At 35.2% G+C, this 17,606-nt stretch overlaps 1 protein-coding gene across 11 annotated transcripts in view; it reads left to right on the top strand.

The window, feature by feature from the left end:
- The window catches only part of SCAF8 (SR-related CTD associated factor 8), a 197,957-nt gene that overhangs the window by 39,025 nt on the left and 141,326 nt on the right, over positions 1-17,606 (top strand). For all 11 annotated transcript variants that reach the window (XM_027082875.1, XM_027082867.1, XM_027082814.1 and 8 more), the window contains 6 exons: positions 1,735-1,896; positions 4,685-4,838; positions 5,913-6,043; positions 8,067-8,243; positions 9,852-9,931; positions 11,686-11,803. In XM_027082875.1, the coding sequence (XP_026938676.1) occupies positions 1,735-1,896; positions 4,685-4,838; positions 5,913-6,043; positions 8,067-8,243; positions 9,852-9,931; positions 11,686-11,803 (822 nt within the window). The remainder of the gene's footprint in view (positions 1-1,734; positions 1,897-4,684; positions 4,839-5,912; positions 6,044-8,066; positions 8,244-9,851; positions 9,932-11,685; positions 11,804-17,606) is intronic.

Raw genomic sequence — 17,606 nt, 5'->3', positions numbered from 1 at the left:
AGTCTCAAGATAATCATTTCTGTAAAGTAATAGATTATATATCAGATTATTTTATCTGTGTTTTCGGCATTGGGAAATAGATGATTTTTAACAGAGTTGTCTTGCTTTTCATTAAATTTAAAAAAATTTCTTTTCTTTACTGGATGTATTATTTGCCTGGCTAGGTGAATATTTCTTTGAATGTATGGTAGTCAAAGGAAAATAGCCCTGGCCAGTTATATGAACTGAGGGACAGATATGCTAGATTTGGGGAGGAACATGAGGGAAAAAACTATTTCAGACTTTTAAAACAGTAACTTTCAATAGAGCAGACAGGTTTTTTTGTTTTGTTTTTTTTTGCGGTACGTGGGCCTCTCACTGCTGTGGCCTCTCCCCTTGCGGAGCACTGGCTCCGGACGCGCAGGCTCAGCGGCCATGGCTCACGGGCCCAGCCGCTCCGCGGCATGTGGGATCCTCCCGGACCGGGGCATCATGTCCCGTGTCCCCTGCATCGGCAGGCGGACTGTCAACCACTGCGCCACCAGGGAAGCCCGAGCAGACAGTTTTGAAACTTTTTGGTAGGTTAAACCTAAAACTTTAATGTCCAGTCACCAGCATACTGCCCTTTTATTAAATGTTTCAAGTACTAAACAGCCAGAACCTTGCAGTAGACACTTGTGAATTGGTGCTAAAGGTCTCTTCATTTTCTTAATAATGACCTTAAAGAGAAGGTTCTTAAAAGGGATTTGAAGGAACAAATGAAGAATCATCTGGTCTTTTTGCAGAATGAAATCACTCATTGTCTTGACTGAAAATCCTGTTTAGAAGCATGTATGTCTGTGTTGGAGGTAGATTGAGGATCCTTTACCCACTGGTCCTTGGGTTTCCAGGAAGTTTTTCAAGAATGCAATTTTGATTTAGTCCATATATGATTTCTATGAAATTACTTTGGGTGAAATACCGAATTACACCCAGAATTTGACCCTGCTTTTTGCAGCCATAATTTCATTTTTATCAGTATATGTTTGGGAGGCAGGTGTTCTTATGCTTCTGGATGTGGAAGAAATCGAAGCAGTGAGCTTGATAGTGAAAGGATTCTTCCTTGTGCTCTGGAAAGTAGGAGACTTTCATATTCTTCAGATTGGGTAATGGGTAAGGTTGAGAAACATTGATCAGTGGAGTAGCTAAAAAATGTTTTCATAGGATAGATTCCTAGAATCATAATGGTAGTGTCTTGTCTTTTGTATAGGTGTGGTATTTGAGAAAAGTTTTGAAACTTTGGGTTCATTGTGTTTGGAGTGTTACAATTTGTCATTTGATTTGTACCTTCATTAGTACAGAAATCCTTTCCCTATATGTTTCAGACGAAGTCTAAGGCATGTTGGCAATGCTTTTACCAGTGCTTTTCTTTCCTGAATTTGCTGCTTCCTTTTATTTGGCTTTTCAAAATCATTAAACATTTTTTTTTTATTATAACAGTACCTTATCTTTTGTTTTTTATTGTTCAAGCCAGTTACTCAGCGCTATTTCAGAACTTAGGTGATTGGCAGTTGAACTGAATATGTAGAGTAGCCAAAGTAGATTCTTTCAAATACCATTCCAGAGACAGACCGTGTGGAATAGTCAACCTCGAATGTTCATCACCTCAGTATGAGCAGTGTTTTTGTGTTTGTACAGGATTTGTGGTGACATTTGTATATCAAGAATTTTAACCTTCTCATTTGCTTCCCTTCCCCCTCTTCTTTTTTTCTTCAGTGTAAACCAGAATACAAGGTACCTGGACTTTACGTTATTGACTCTATTGTACGACAATCTCGACATCAGTTTGGTCAAGAAAAGGATGTGTTCGCACCCAGATTTAGTAATAACATCATTAGCACTTTCCAGAATTTATATCGTTGCCCTGGAGACGACAAGGTATGCTGCCTTTTTCCTTTTTTTTAAGTCACTACAGTAATTACCTGTTTGTCTTAATTTTGCCATGTTATGTTGTTGTTATGTTACTGTTACTCTTCGTTATTCCGAATTTGCATGTTTAGTTATCGCACTCTCCATGTTCCTCTTTGTTGTTAGACTTTCCTTAAACAGAGTGGAAAGACATAGTTGATTTTGCTACTTTTTAATTTATTGAAGCAGTTGGTGTTAAAGAAACTGGCTCTAATAAGCATTTGGAATTATCCTAAAATCTTACTTATTTACACGCACAACCAATTCAGAATTTTGATTATTTGACTTGAGCTGATATTTACCTATTTAGTGTCTGTGAAAAGTGGATTTACCAAATAATTAATAGAAAATAACTGCATATCAAAATTCCTTTGTCATGGTAGAGTTTTCTTAGTGCTAGAAACCACACTACTGGGTCTGCTGGATCTGAATGAATAAATATTCTTTCCCACATTAAACAAAAGCTTTGGGACCTGAGGGAGAATAAAAAGGCGCTGTTTATCCTCATAGGTGCTCAAAGATAGTAGAAGGTTACGTATCTTGGATGCTGATTTGGAAATTTAGTGTCCTTTTTCTGACAGAGTTGATTGCAGTATTGATTTTGTAGGAAAAGGAACGAACAAGTGAAGACTAACTGTTACTCTGAGGAAGAGCCACAAAACTTAAAAGCTCACCACAAATCTTTTACCTTCCCTCAAGTACAAGATTAGGTAGTCTTTATTTTTTTATTTTATTTTATTTTATTATTTATTTATTTATTTGCGGTACGTGGGCCTCTCACTGTTGTGGCCTCTCCCATTGCGGAGCACAGGCTCCGGACGTGCAGGCTCAGCGGCCATGGCTCACGGGCCTAGCCGCTCTGCGGCATGTGGGATCTTCCCGGACTGGGGCACGAACCTGTGTCCCCTGCATCGGCAGGTGGACTCTCAACCACCTAGCCACCAGGGAAGCCCTAGGTAGTTTTTATTTTTAATTTAAGTTAACTTTAACTATTGTACAGTTTTGAAACAAAAGAAGTCTTGTTATAATAGATAGACATGGAGATAAATTTATCATTGTTTTTCAGTTTTATTTTATTTTATTTTAACTATTGTACAGTTTTGAAACAAAAGAAGTCTTGTTATAATAGACATGGAGATAAATTTATCATTGTATCATTCTTTGTAAACTGTTCTTGGATATGCTTCTTGAAGCAGATTTTTTTCTTTTAATTAACTTTGGTACGTTGATAATTCTATGCAGGCAGAAAGAATGCTTCTAGTTTTTAAGTAACCCATCACAGTTGAGACTTAAAGTAGATGCCTTAGAATCCCACCTAAAATAACTCATTTGAAATTTTATATAAACATTTTTGAAGTAACTTAAACACTTTGATTTAGGAATTTCACTGGTTTGGACTTGGATTTCTATCAGTTACAATGAACAAGTCAGTCTTGAATTCGTAGATTTCATAATAATAATGTTTCTCATTTATAATAAAGTTTAGTATATAGGGATTTTTTTTTTTAATAACCATAGTAGGAAAGATTACATTGCTGCTGTAATCTCAGTGCATAAACTCCATAAAGGAGAGGCATTATTTGTGTGTAGGTAGATACACAGAATGATACTTACCAGACGGGGACTACTTTTAGTGCTTGGTGAGTATCTTGGGAACTGGAAGATTTTTTTTTTATGTAAAGCAAAAAAAATATAAGACACTTTCTTAGTGCCTACATCTTAGGAAAAATAGTTAAATCAGAAGATATGAAGCATTCTTTGTGTAACTTTCCTATGCTTCATTTGAAATACAAAAATTTGCATGTTAATTTAGCTTGGACATAGTTTGAAAATATGTCGATATAATATTATGAGTGATTTAAAGGTGAACCAGATATTCTTAAAAATTCCTGGGGCTTCCCTGGTGGCGCAGTGGTTGAGAGTCTGCCTGCTGATGGCAGGGGACACGGGTTCGTGCCCCGGTCTGGGAAGATCCCACATGCCGCGGAGCAGCTGGGCCCGTGAGCCATGGCCGCTGAGCCTGAGCGTCTGGAGCCTGTGCTCTGCAACAGGAGAGGCCACAACAGTGAGAGGCCCGCGTACCGCCAAAAAAAAAAACAAAAACAACCCATTACAAAATAGATTATTTAACAAAAGGCTCTTTTTAGTACTAATTTCAGCCTCTGTCATTTAACTTATTCTACTGGAGTTAAGTAGCATTACAGTAGTCAGTAACTAATACTGCTGTTTACAGAACTTTTATATGCTGAACAGTGGTGGCAGAAAGTAAATTTGGTTAAATTCTTATGTGAGGAAATACCCTTTCTTGTTCTTAGATAGTTTTAAAATGAAAAATTTTTTTTAAAGTCCCATAAGATAGGGATTTTCTCTTGAAGTTACTTTTTTAAAAGATAAAATTAAAATCAACAGTAAATATAACTTTAGTGCTAAGCCTCAGAATCCTTAACACAGTTCTCCAGCTAACTGTAACCATCTCATTAGTGTTCATGTAGAAGGTGAAACCTAGTTACCATTCCTTCCTTCTTTCTGCTAAATATTGCTTTCATTAACTTGTATATTCATCAGAATGAATATTTTTGCAAGTGAGTTAAAGTTAATAAATGCAAAATTATAGAAACATAATATCAGGGCTGGAAAGTATCATAGCAGTATTTTAATCCATCCTTCCTATCTATTGTCCAAGTAGCCTCTAAGATATGACTGTGCTAAGGTTTTGAAAGCAAAAAAACCAAAATATCATTTTTCTTTTTTCCTGTAGAGTAAAATAGTGAGAGTATTAAACTTATGGCAGAAGAATAATGTATTTAAAAGTGAGATTATTCAACCTCTTTTGGATATGGCAGCAGGGATTCCTCCTCCAGTTGTCACACCTGTTTTGGCCAGTACTACTGCTGCTATGAGCAATACCCCAGGTATGTTGCTTTGATAGATTTTCTGAGTATTCTATTCATGCTTTTCAGGTGATTATTCATAGATGAAATAATAATTTGACAGTGCAGGAGAATTTGTCTAGCATTAGGTAAATGAAAGGAAATGCAGTTTAAGTGAAAAATAAAATCAGAAGTTATATTTGTGTGTAATTCTTTTCTAAAAATTAAAAAGCTTAGTTTTTAAAATCCCTAGAAACATAATGAGCTTTGGAAATTGGTGTGTCAGTTAAGTTTTTCCTGATTTAGACTGTAATCTTTTAAACTTGCATATATATCATCTTGATATTCACAGTGAACTAAGACTACTAATATAAAGAGAACCCTGAAAAATTTATTTAATGGAGAGGAGAATGTTTAGTAATAATCTCAAAATCATGTTTTGTTTTTTTTTTAAGGTATTTAAATGACATTTGAAATTTTTTATCATAGTCCAAGAATTACATTTGTTAACATTTTGGTATATATTTCGTTTTTGATGTGTGTGTGTATACATACACAGACACACATATTTTGGAACAAAAATAGTTTTATGTTATGCACACTATTTTATAATAATTTTTTTCATGAAAGATTGCATTTTGAATATTTCCTTATGTCATTGAATTTTCTTCTTTAATAAGATTTTTAATGACTTGCAAGTATTAAAGCCTCCTTTATTTTGTTTATTTTTTTAAGTTATTTTTTATTTTTGGCCATGCCATGGGGCATATGGGATCTTAGTTCCCTGACCAGGGGTTGAACCTGTGCCCCCTGCATTAGGAGCGTGGAGTCTTAGCCACTGCACCACCAGGGAAATCCCTGTAGGTTCCTTTAAAGTAGTAACTTAGTTAATTGAGAACAAGTATGGATAGCTCTTTTAGGTCGTTTTTTTTTAATTGTTGTTGTTTTAACATACCTGATTCTGTAATGGTTTTTCAAAATGGAGACAGTAAAATTACATTTATATAAATCTGTACATATTTTATAAAAGTGACAGAACAAATCTCTCTACTTTTCCAAGTCTTATTTATGTACCTACATATTTATTGGGGTTGGGTTTGATGTCTTTTCTAAAAGGAACTCCTGTGACACCTGTTACTCCAGCCAATGTGGTCCAAGGTTTACCTGATCCGTGGGTGTCTCAGATAACAAATACAGATACACTTGCAGCTGTAGCTCAGATCTTACAAAGTCCTCAAGGCCAACAGGTGAGCAGCTTTTTTATTATGTCAATGATTTAGGACTCATTATTTTCCTAACACATTGTTTCATTATGTACCACCTAAGGAGTATGTGTTTTATTTTTTAAAAATGACTACACTACATATAGTACTGTGTAACTTGGTTTTCTTTTCATTTAGTAATGCATCATGAACACTTTTATGCCATTAAAGATTATTTTACAAATAATTCGTTTCACACCAAAATAATTAAGTGCACAGTTTGTGCCAGACGTTATTAGGTGCTATTGTTATTCCAGTAACAAGGCAGGGAAGTCTTCTACCTTGAAGAAGATACCTATCTATCTTAGGGGAGACAAACAGTAAAGAAGTATAAAACATTATTTAGATAGTGATATATGACTTAAAACAGGGTAAGTCTTTACAGTGACTAAGTTTGGGGGAAGGGGTCAGAATTAGGGTAGCCAGGAGAAGGCATCTTTGACAAAGTGACATTTGAATTGAGACTTTAAATGGAACTAGTCATGGAAAGATATGAGGATAGTCTAGCATCTGTTTGGTTTTTTTTTTTTAACTTATCCTCTAAAAAGCAGGTTAATTGTGATATGAATAAGTAAAAAACGGTGCAGTTGTGGACTCTTTAAAAGACAATCTCAAAAAAAATATGGAACCATTTTAGTGATTTACAAATGTAAAAAAACAGTTCAATTATCGTCTTAGATTGGATCCAGTTTCTACATTTTTGGGACAGTTGGGAAACTGAATTGGATATTAGATTAAATTATAGAATTAATAACCTTTTGTGATAATGATATTTTGAAAGTAATTCGTAAAGCAAATGTCATTTTAAAAGACATCTATTAAAAAAATACTTTTGGCCAGAGTGTGGATTTTCTGGAAGAATAGAACAAGGAGTCAGGAAGTCACAGTGATCTATAAGATATGAAGTCAGAGCAGAGGAAAGAAAGTAGGGTGCTTCAGTGTTTGAGCCTGGGTACCTGAAAGAACAACAGTGCTGTGGGGGGAAATGGAGATGTCAAAAGGAACATTTAAAATGTGTAAAGGAGAAATGTGATAATTGCCTTACTTTCTTCTTTCCTCTCTCTCTCCCTCCCTCTTATTCATCCATCCTGTTTTGGAGCTTCCTCAGTGCAGTAGCTCAACTATCATATGTTTTTGTAGTTTCTTTCCTATCACATCAGTAGTTTGTAGTAAATTTTGGTATGATAGGTAAAGACACTAGTTTGTTTCTTAATGTTGCTATTTCAGATGAAATTATTTTACTTTCATCGTGCATATTTTTACCTTCTCCCACTGTAAACTGAACTTGAAGAGTGCAAATGTCTTATTTAGCAATAGCTTTTCTATTTTTCTTTTTCTATTCTAAACTGATGATTTTCAGATTTAACTTGGGTTTACATCTTGAGTAGGAAAGTATTAATTACTACTAGGTTATATATAGGGTTTACTGAACTGAACTATCTTCAGCATCTTACTACTGTTTCTATTTTTTAAGAGGGAGGGTGAATGGGGGGACAGGGATTGCTTTCAACTCTTGTTGACACTATTCACCTTTAATTTCCTTAGTTTCAGACTGCTCCAAGGGACAGATTTCTTATTTTCTTAGCTGCTTTCAGGAATGTGTTATCAGATGGTAAATCTGAATGATAGTAAAAGCAGTTGTAAGTGCTCGTCCTTTTACAGAGATTGAGTTAATTGAAGAAGGGATGAAAAAGCTTAGTGGAAAAAAGTCTGCTTGTGATGAGTTTTTTTATCCGTTGGTCATGGTGTGATCATTTTATTTTGTTTAAACTTCCCTGACTTTCCAGAAGCAAGACAAACTTATTAAGGACTGTGTTATATATGGCACACACAAAAAGTCTTTTTTTTTTAAAAAAAAAACTGTTTTAAATTAGTATATATTTTTTCTTGGTCTCTAGACTGTAGAATGGTAAATTTTATTGACCAAAAGTTTTAGATGAGTATTCTTATTACAAACCCAACACCCGTTTGTAGTAATTTTCTTTTTTTTTTTTCCCCCACCCTTTAGCTTCAGCAGTTAATACAGACTTTACAGATACAGCAGCAGAAGCCTCAGCCTTCCATCTTGCAAGCCCTGGATGCCGGCCTTGTGGTCCAGCTGCAGGCTCTTACAGCACAGCTCACAGCAGCGGCTGCAGCAGCCAGCACCCTTAATCCCCTAGAACAGGGAGTGTCTTTTAACAAGGTAAAAACTAAGATAAGAGATCTGTTCTGTATGAAGAACTGAATTTTCTGTACTATCATGTATATTCCAATTCTGTAAATTACATTTTACCGTAGCACTATTTTATATTTTAACATCCATCATACTCTATAAGATACAAATTTTAGAAAAAGTTCAAATTTCTGAAAGAAATTAAGTAATTTTATAATTCCACTGGCAACATTTAGAATATTTTCTTTTGACTAATAATAACTGGTCAGTAAAATTGTGTATTCACTTTTTTTTAAAATAAATTTATTTTATTTTTGGGTGCGTTGGGTCTTCGTTGCTGCGTGTGGGCTTTCTCTAGTTGCGGTGCACGGGCTTCTCACTGCGGTGGCTTCTCTTGTTGTGGAGCACAGGCTCTAGGCCCACGGGCTTCAGTAGTTGTGGCTCGCGGGCTCTAGAGCGGCAGGCTCAGTAGTTGTGGCGCACAGGCTTAGTTGCTCCGTGGCATGTGGGATCTTCCTGGACCAGGGCTCGAACCCGTGTCCCCTGCATTGGCAGGTGGATTCTCAACCACTGCGTCACCAGGGAAGCCCCCTGTATTCACTGTTGAGGCAGATAATTATTTTTATACTTCCTAATTTATTTTATGGATGTTACAAATATATTAATTATGGTGTCCGTCCTATAATTTTAATCTGCTAGAATTAAAATTGTAAAGTATGTGAAAGTTCAAAGGAAAGCTTCTTTACAAGTTGTTACTATGCTGTGATAAATCGAGGTCTAACTAAAGAATAGTGGGTTTTTTGGTTTTTTTTTTGCTGTACGCGGGCCTCTCGCTGTTGTGGCCTCTCCCGTTGTGGAGCACAGGCTCCGGGCATGCAGGCTCAGCGGCCATGGCTCACAGGCCCAGCCGCTCCGCGGCATGTGGGATCTTCCCAGACGGGGGCACGAAGCTGTGTCCCCTGCATTGGCAGGCGGACTCTCAACCACTGTGCTACCAGGGAAGCCCCAAGAATAGTGTTTTTAAAGTTGAAAATCTTTTATGTTTAACTTGTGTGATATGCTTAATATTCTTGCTATTTATGGGAATATTATAATACTTTGGAAGTGTTATCTGTATTATTTTTATTTCTGCTACTGTAATTTTCATAGAAGTATAAATATTGATTTATGAGATTATTACTTAGACTTTTTTAGCCTGCAGCTTCCAAAAAGTCTTTAAATTGACCATTTAGAAGACAATGGAGCATTCTGAGAGAACTGCGCTAGTAACAGATCTGTTGATTATAGTTCTAGATTTTTTTTTTAATCAAGCTCTGTTACTATTGACAAGCCACTTAATTATTTTAATCCTAATCCTCTCTTTTATAAAGTTAAGAGTATTGGTATTTATCCTGCGTGTCATGATTGTTTTGCTTCATAAGGCAATGTCTGTCAAAATGCCCTGAAGAAAAGTAAAGATCCGCTCAAATAAAATGTTTTATTGGAGTATAACAATAAAATGATATGAAACATTTACATTTTAAATGATAGAGATAAATTAATGGGATGTCAGTGACCTTCAAAATAGCATTTGCAACTTTTATTTGTGCAAAGCACTTTTAAATTTGTCTCTTTCTCTTTTTTTTTTCCCCCACTTAGAAGTTGATGGATAGGTTTGATTTTGGGGAAGATTCTGAGCATAGTGAAGAGCCCAAAAAGGAAATTCCAGCTTCTCAACTGTAAGAGTCATTATGTTTTTCTTTATAAACCATAAATTTTTTCTGTTATCTTTATAAACATTGTATGGGACGTTGCCATTGAGCTACTGAGTGTACTTTGAGTGAGTTGAGTTATTATTTCAGGCTCTTGAGCTCTCACATTACAGAAAGATGGTAGAATTGCTGCTTGTTGCTTCCCTGTGTTATTTTGACTCTTCCTAAGAACTTTGTAAATAATTGGGATATGTCAATATTCTTTACTGGAAAATTGATGTGTTGATAAATCTAGTTGTGTTATTTTCTGTTGTCTATATTAGGCTTTAAGTTATTTAACTCTGTTGTAAGAATATTTATAGGAAAGACGTTTGCTTCTAGTGCCAGTGGGCACTACTAGGAAGTATACTAAATTCTGGGAGTAGATCAGACTAATCAGAAGTAAGGAATAGGGTTGTAGGGATTTTGTTTGTTAAAGAAATGGATTTATGTTTTTCTTTAAATCAGTGATACAGTTCTGCAGAGCCTTAGGTTCGGTGAGGGTTCATGAGAGGACCAGAGGGAAGGAGGATGTTGGAGAGCAGGGGTGGAAGGTGGGACGATTAGAAAGGGATGATGAGTGGGGAAAGCCTCTAGAAATCTTATTTCAATAGTTATTTAGTTTTCTATATTGTGATAATATATTAAAAATATACTTATATGTAAAATTGCAATTATATGCTTATGATAGAGATTCTACTTGAAAAAATTAAAAACTAATGTTTTAGCTTATGAATTCTAAAGTTGTAAGAAGCATTTGAGATCATGTAGCTTAGTGTCCTGAGCAATGTAGTAATCTCCTTTAACCATCTGTATAGGTGATTTATCCATTGTTTTAATGCCTTCTGTGACAAGAAGGTAATTTTTAATACTGTGTGATCTTTTGTTACTGAACCTTATTTGATTTGCTTTCTATACACTGATCCATTTTGCTTTCTGAAGCAAGGAAACAAATTTGCTCCATTTTCTTTTGAGAAAGAAATAGCCATTCCAGTATTTGAAGATAGGTATCATTCTTCCCCTTAGGTTTATTTGCTCCAGATGAAGTACACTTTTTTCCAACTGTTTCAAGACTTCTCACCATCCTGATTGCCCCTTTTGGGATGCCCTCTTTTTTGTTCATGTCTTGCCTTGTGGCACCCAGAATTCCAGGTGTATTCCAGGTGTGAATTTCCCAGAGTATAGTTAAATTATTAATTCCTCTTATCTAAACACTGTTTCCGTTAACATACCTAATAATGTGAATGCTTTTCTAAAGAAAGCAGATTAGTTTTATGAAGTGTATAATCAATTATGATGGTAGATTTCACATATAGTGATTGATGGAACATTTTTCCCACTGTCTCATAGTTTAAAGAAGGAGTTAGAGTGACAATGCTTAAGTACTTTTAACTCTTTTTATAAGTGTTTTATTGAGATTTTCTTAAAATGCTGTAATGTAAAAAGTTCTAATTTATATGTATTTTAATATTGTGAGGCAGTAATATCAGATCTTCATCAGAGTATCTCTAACATGTGATCCATCTATTGAAACACTATTGAAGAGTATATTTCTATTTTAACGTATTAATGTTCTGAGGTATTCTATTTTCTGTGTGAATATTTCAAAAGTAAACATAGAGTATAATAGTAGAGTATGTTCCATTTAATTGCATTTTGGGGTGTTCTTTTCGAATATTCAGTTATTATCATATTATCTTTATTGGATTTTAATATACATTTCCACTTGTTTTTCCTTTTAGTTCTCATGTTTCAGAATCTGTGAACAATTCCATCTTTCATCAGATAGCAGAACAGCTACAGCAGCAAAATCTTGAACATCTCAGACAGCAACTCCTGGAACAGCAACAGCCTCAAAAGGTTTATATCCCCATCTTGTGGTCTTTAGAGTTACTGCTTTGTACAGTCTGTCATTTGGTGATTTTTTTTCTTCAGCTGTTTATTACTAGGGAGATCAGTCTTTTCAGGACCTTTACAGTTTTTGTTTGTTTTTTTGTTTCATTTTGTTTTTTGGTAATCAAAATGTTTACTGGCAACTTATGTATCCATTGAGAACATTAATTTCAGTATACTGGAATTAGAGAACAGAAGACAGAGATGGTGTTTCAGTATTACAGCTGAAAACTTTCCTTTCCTCTCAATTCCCTGTCAAGCCAAGATAGTGATGATTTTACTGTTGTTGGTGGTGATGATGACAAAATAGATTGCTGTCTTTAATTAGACTGTTATTAGTATGTGGCAGGAGCTTTATTAGGCATGATTACAGTTAATGCTTATGCGATAGGTATTTTGAATCTCATTTACATTGTAGGAAATTGAAGCTTAGTGAAATCGAAACATCTACTCTTAAAGTACACAGTATCATATATCATCAGTCTTAAGACCCACGATTATTTTACGTATAGCTAAGAATTTTTAGATACTTGTATATATAACATCCCCTGGAGTTTTAAGAATCTTCTAAATTTCAGGGTGATAAAATGAAAAGAAAAATCATACCTTAGAATTGATAAAATATGTCAAATTGTTGTGAAGCTAGGGTTAAATCCATTACAAAGCCTCTTTTTGCTCTATATGAGAAATACTTAACGGATGTTAAACTGTTTGGATATGAGTTTCTGGGAATTCCCCCCACTCACACTTCTTCCTAATCAAACCTTTTTGACTCTAATGAATTTAATACAATACCACAAATATTTTTAAAGTATGAGCATTGTTAGGTAATACATACAGAGATGAACAGAGAAGTGTCTGGCCTCAAGTAAGCTCTTCTCTAATGGAGTGCATATATCTATATGAACACAAGGCAGAATCCTGGTTTCTGAAATAGAGGTATATATGAAGGACTATGGAAATATGGAAGAGGGAGGATTACTTAAGAAGGGATAGTCCCCGAACTTGCCCTTTTAATGCAAAGAGTAAATGTAAAATGGATTTTTTTAAAAAATATAAATTTATTTATTTATTTTTGGCGGTGTTTGGTCTTCGCTGCTGCACGTGGGCTCCCTCTAGCTGCAGTGAGCAGGGGCCACGCTTGTTGCGGGGCCTGGGCTCCAGGGGTGTGGGCCTCAACAGTTGTGACACACAGGCCCAGCCGCTCCGCAGCATGTGGGATCCTCCGGGACCGGGGATCGAAACCGTGTTCGATCTCTGCAGTGGCAGGCGGACTCTCAGCCACTGCGCCACCAGGGAAGTCCTTGTAAAATGGATTTTGATGATATTTGTATGTTGGAACTTGTACCTGGAATTATGAGAATGGAATTCCATACCTTGTTTTGTAGAAATAATTCTGATAGAAGTAGTTGGGTAGGTGCATTATTTTATGTCAAGAAAATAAAATATATCTGCCTAAGAATTCAGAAACTTGAAGACAAAGCACAATAAAGAACATTTGGGGACTCCCCTGGCAGTCCAGTGGTTAAGACTCCACACTCCCAATGCAGGGGACCGGGTTCGATCCCTGGTCAGGGAACTAAGATCCCCCATGCCACACAGTGTGGCCAAAAAAAAAAAAAACCTGGATGTTATTTAAAGAAAAACATAAGTTGTGACTCAAGGAAGAGAAACAGGTTGTCAGAGCTGTTACAGAGGCAAGAGGTAGTAGTAATGGAACAGTTTATCTAAACAGATTTGTTCAGCTATAGATGTGACACTTTTGAATTGCCTTAGTTCCAATTTCATTTCAGAAGTTTTAGCAGAAGCAGTAGAATGAAGGTTTAGCAGAGACAGTAAAGGTGTAGTACTCTTGACCTGGATCTTGAGCTTGAGCTTGTAATTAACACCAAGTTACTGAAGTGAAAGTTACTAAAAACTTGAGAGTGATTTTGTTTTAAGAATCTTACCAACCAAAAACAGAAAAAAGAACTCTGGTCTTAGTTGATTACTCTATACCATCTCCAAAATTTTAGAAGATATAGTAATAAGATCTCTTTGAAAGGAGTAGATGTTCTTAAAAGCTTCCTTATTCAAAAATAAGCAGTGAAGAAAAGGGAGTAGTGAAGAAAAAAAAGCAACTTTTCTAATGCATAAGGTGAATAGTGTTTAAAGCCTATCACAAATTTAAAATTGAAAAGTAAATATCAACAGAGTAACAAATTTAATAAGTTGTGTAATTGGCTCTATCAAACCAGTTCCCTTTAGTGTATTTAAGATGGGGTGAAACATGCAGAAAAATTAAGCATTTTTGTTTACCAGTAAGCTCCGTATTGCTGCCTGAAATTTATTAGAGCGCCTCAGAGAAAAGAATAGGTTTGCTAGTGCCACTCTGTTCCTTGCAGCTTTGACCACACTTGGGTGTGGGTTGAGGTCTTTTATCTAATGATGGAAAACCAGTGGAAAATGGGAGCACTTTCTGAGAATGGTTGAATTGTGAAGGGACTAACAATCATATCATAAGAGGAATGATTTCTATTGTCTTGAGTAAGTTGGAGTTGTGATTTTGATAATTGTTTTATCAGGATATCCAAAAGGTGTCAGAGTCATAGAATGAAATGCTGATGATGAAAATGATAAGACTAATAAAAGGGCTTTAAAAAGAATGTTAGGAATAAAAAGATTATAGAAGATTCAGCTACTTAATAAAGAGCTGTCAGTGGGATATCAGAAATATGTAACTTACTTTGCTTCAGTAGTTTTTTATAGAGGAGAATATAATGGAAAGAGGAGAATTGAACATGATAACTAAGATGGGTGATAATTAAGAGACTTGAGTTGCATTTCAGGGTACTGAGGTTGATGATGTAAGGTTATTAGACTCATAAATTAGGAAAATGCTGTAGGTGTAGCATAGCATGTGTGGATTTCAGTAAGGTTTTTTGACATTCTTTCCTGCCACTTATACAGAAAAAAATAGAGGAAAGTAGATTTATAAGGGATCAAAATGTGATACTGAGTGAATGTTAATCCAATTTTGAAAAAAGTCTCTGCTAACTGTTGTTATCCTTGTCTTCTATTTTTTTCGATATTATCTTTATTTATTTATTTGGCTGCGTCGGGTCTCAGTTGTGGCACGTGAGATCTTCGTTGCGACATGCAGGATCTTTCGTTGTGGCACATGGGCTCAGTAGTTGCGGTGTGGGCTTAGTTGCCCCGCAGCATGTGGGATCTTAGTTCCCTGACCAGGGATTGAACCCGGGCCCCCTGCATTGGAAGGCGGATTCTTAACCACTGGACCACCAGGGAAGTCCCTCAGTATTATCACTGATGCTTTGCCTGAAGACATTGCTGAAGAAACTAAAGATGAATATACCAGGATGTATTCTAAGGACGTATATCAGTATATCAGGGTAAAAAGTCATTTGCCACCTGGGTTCTATGGAGTCTTTTTGGTTTTTTAAAAATATTTTTTAGTCATCTTACAAATAATTTAAAAGCGAAGCTAAAGGGATAGGGGAAAATAAACATAATTAGGAATTTTAATATAGTTGAAATATAGCAAACCTTTTTATGTCAACTAAGTTCAAATGTCACATGTTCTTTTAACAAAACAGACAGTCCAGCTTCTTGTTCCAAAATACTATAAGATGAAGTCCTTCCTGTTGAATGACTAATTGAATGAAAATACCCTTAGAGATTTTTGTCCTTAGAGATACATTTTTCGCTCATCAGTTCTTGAGTTTGAGAAATACGTTTGGGATGCAGTCATTTGAAAACTCACCGTCTGATATTTCACTTAAACATTAAATTTCACCGTTACCATTAGAGTCTAGAATGCTGCGGTCTTTTTTTGCATTCATCATCTGCTTTGTCTAAGTGTTGTGAAATATTGGGAATTCCTGGTGGTCCAGTGGTTTGGACTCTGCGCTTACACTGGCAAGGGCGCGGGTTCAATCCCTGGTCGGGGAGCTAAGATCCCGCAGGCTTTGTGCCCAAAAAAAAAAAAAAAAAAAATTTTGTGAAATACGTTTCTTTGTCAGTTTTCTTCTCTTTGCCGTTATGGACAGAAAATGAAACATCTAAATATCCATTGTCCAAGGAAAGCTAAAAGCAGACTACAGATATGTCTCCAGTCTTATTTATACCTTCTTGAAATATAATGCAGTGGTTTTGGTGATGCAGTAAAACTGAATGATGATGGTTTCACTGTTGAATCACGCTTCTCAACAATTCCATTTTTTTTGTTATTATTTTAGTCTTTTTGGCTACAGTTGGGAGTAATTGATGAGTAATAATGGAATAATTCTTAGGATGATGAAATGGCAAAATGTTTCAGTATATAGGAAAATAAAACCTCTAAGATCCCGTACCATATCTTAGATATAGCTAAGGGTCCAGTGGACCTAATTAATGCTAACTGCAAGATCATAAGATAAAATTTGGTAGAATATTAAAAGTAGATTTTCTCTTTGTTCTTCATAAGATTGTTAAGAAAGAATAAAAGTCATGAATCACAACCTTTTCAAATGGGTAAAACTGCTCAAAAAAGAAGCTCAAGAACTAGCATTGGTTGCAGTGGATTCTGCTGGTTATACCAAGGGTTGACCATTAATAGAAAATCAAAGATGAAAAACAAGTGGGTGGATGGTAGGTAGGATGCTCAAGGTGAATGGTGAGGTAAGAAGTAAATAATGTGAAGGATGTATGAGTACTGAATTAGGAGCAAACAATACAGCTCAGGATAAAGTTGAAAATTATCTTGCTGTGTTGTTAAGAATTTTAGTTTTATTGTACCATTTTAAAGGCATAAGCCAGGACTGTGCTTTAAAAACATTTTGATTTGTTCTCAAACATATACTTATTTACCAACTCTTTGGTCAATTTTGTGGAATAAAGACTAATAGAACTTTAATTCTGATTTTAGTTTTAATTTATTTCTAAACTTGAAAATGTTACTTGTCTTTGGGGAGCCTGTTCCTTCATAAATTAAGACACTTGGAACAGTTCCTTTTTTTTTTTTTTGGAACAGTTCTTTAATGCTCTTTTTGGCTCTTAATTTTTATTCTGCTTTCTTTTCTTTCAGTTTAAATGTCATTAGAGTAAGTTTTAAAAAATAATTTTATTGAGATATAGTTGACATACAGCATTGTTTAAGGTGTACAGCATGTTGATTTGATATGATTATATATTGGGATATGATTACCTCTAGTGTTAGCTAACACCTCTATCATGTCAAATAATTATCATTTCTTTTTTGTGGTGGGAACAATTAAGATTTAGTTTCTTAGCAACTTTGAAATTTATAATACAATATTGTTTTTTATAATCACTGTGGTTGTATTCCTTTTACATGTAGGGAGACAAATTCAGAGTTGGAGTAACTTGGTTCACAATCACAGAGTTTGTAGCAAGGGAACAGTAGTTTTGAGTTGCTCTTTTCTGTTAATTATTATAATAGTCCCCAACTTGTGTACCAACTCTTCTTACTAATCCTCAACACCTGTGAGATCATGTTTTAGGAATGTTTAACTAGGGAGTCATTTCTTCATAATAATCAGTTTCTCAATTTTAGTTAACACCATAGTGTATGTAATTGCTAGTCAAGTTCATACTGATTAGTACCGTGTAAGCAGTATCCCTATAGCAAGTTGCTGTAATTCTAGTCCTAGGGGGGCAAAAAGGTTTAAATTTTAGTTTTTCCTATAATTAGGCTGCATTGCCTAACTTTTATTAGTCTTTCTGAAATATTTTACATATTTGAGTACTTCCTTATACTCTTTTGTCAATT

This window comes from Aethalodelphis obliquidens, unplaced genomic scaffold (assembly GCF_003676395.1).
Source record: "Aethalodelphis obliquidens isolate GAN/ISIS:26980383/991018 unplaced genomic scaffold, ASM367639v1 scaffold3, whole genome shotgun sequence".
NCBI classification, from domain to species: Eukaryota; Metazoa; Chordata; class Mammalia; order Artiodactyla; family Delphinidae; genus Aethalodelphis; species Aethalodelphis obliquidens.
Note: the sequence above shows the minus strand (reverse complement) of the source record. Positions and strands in the feature narration are given on the sequence as shown.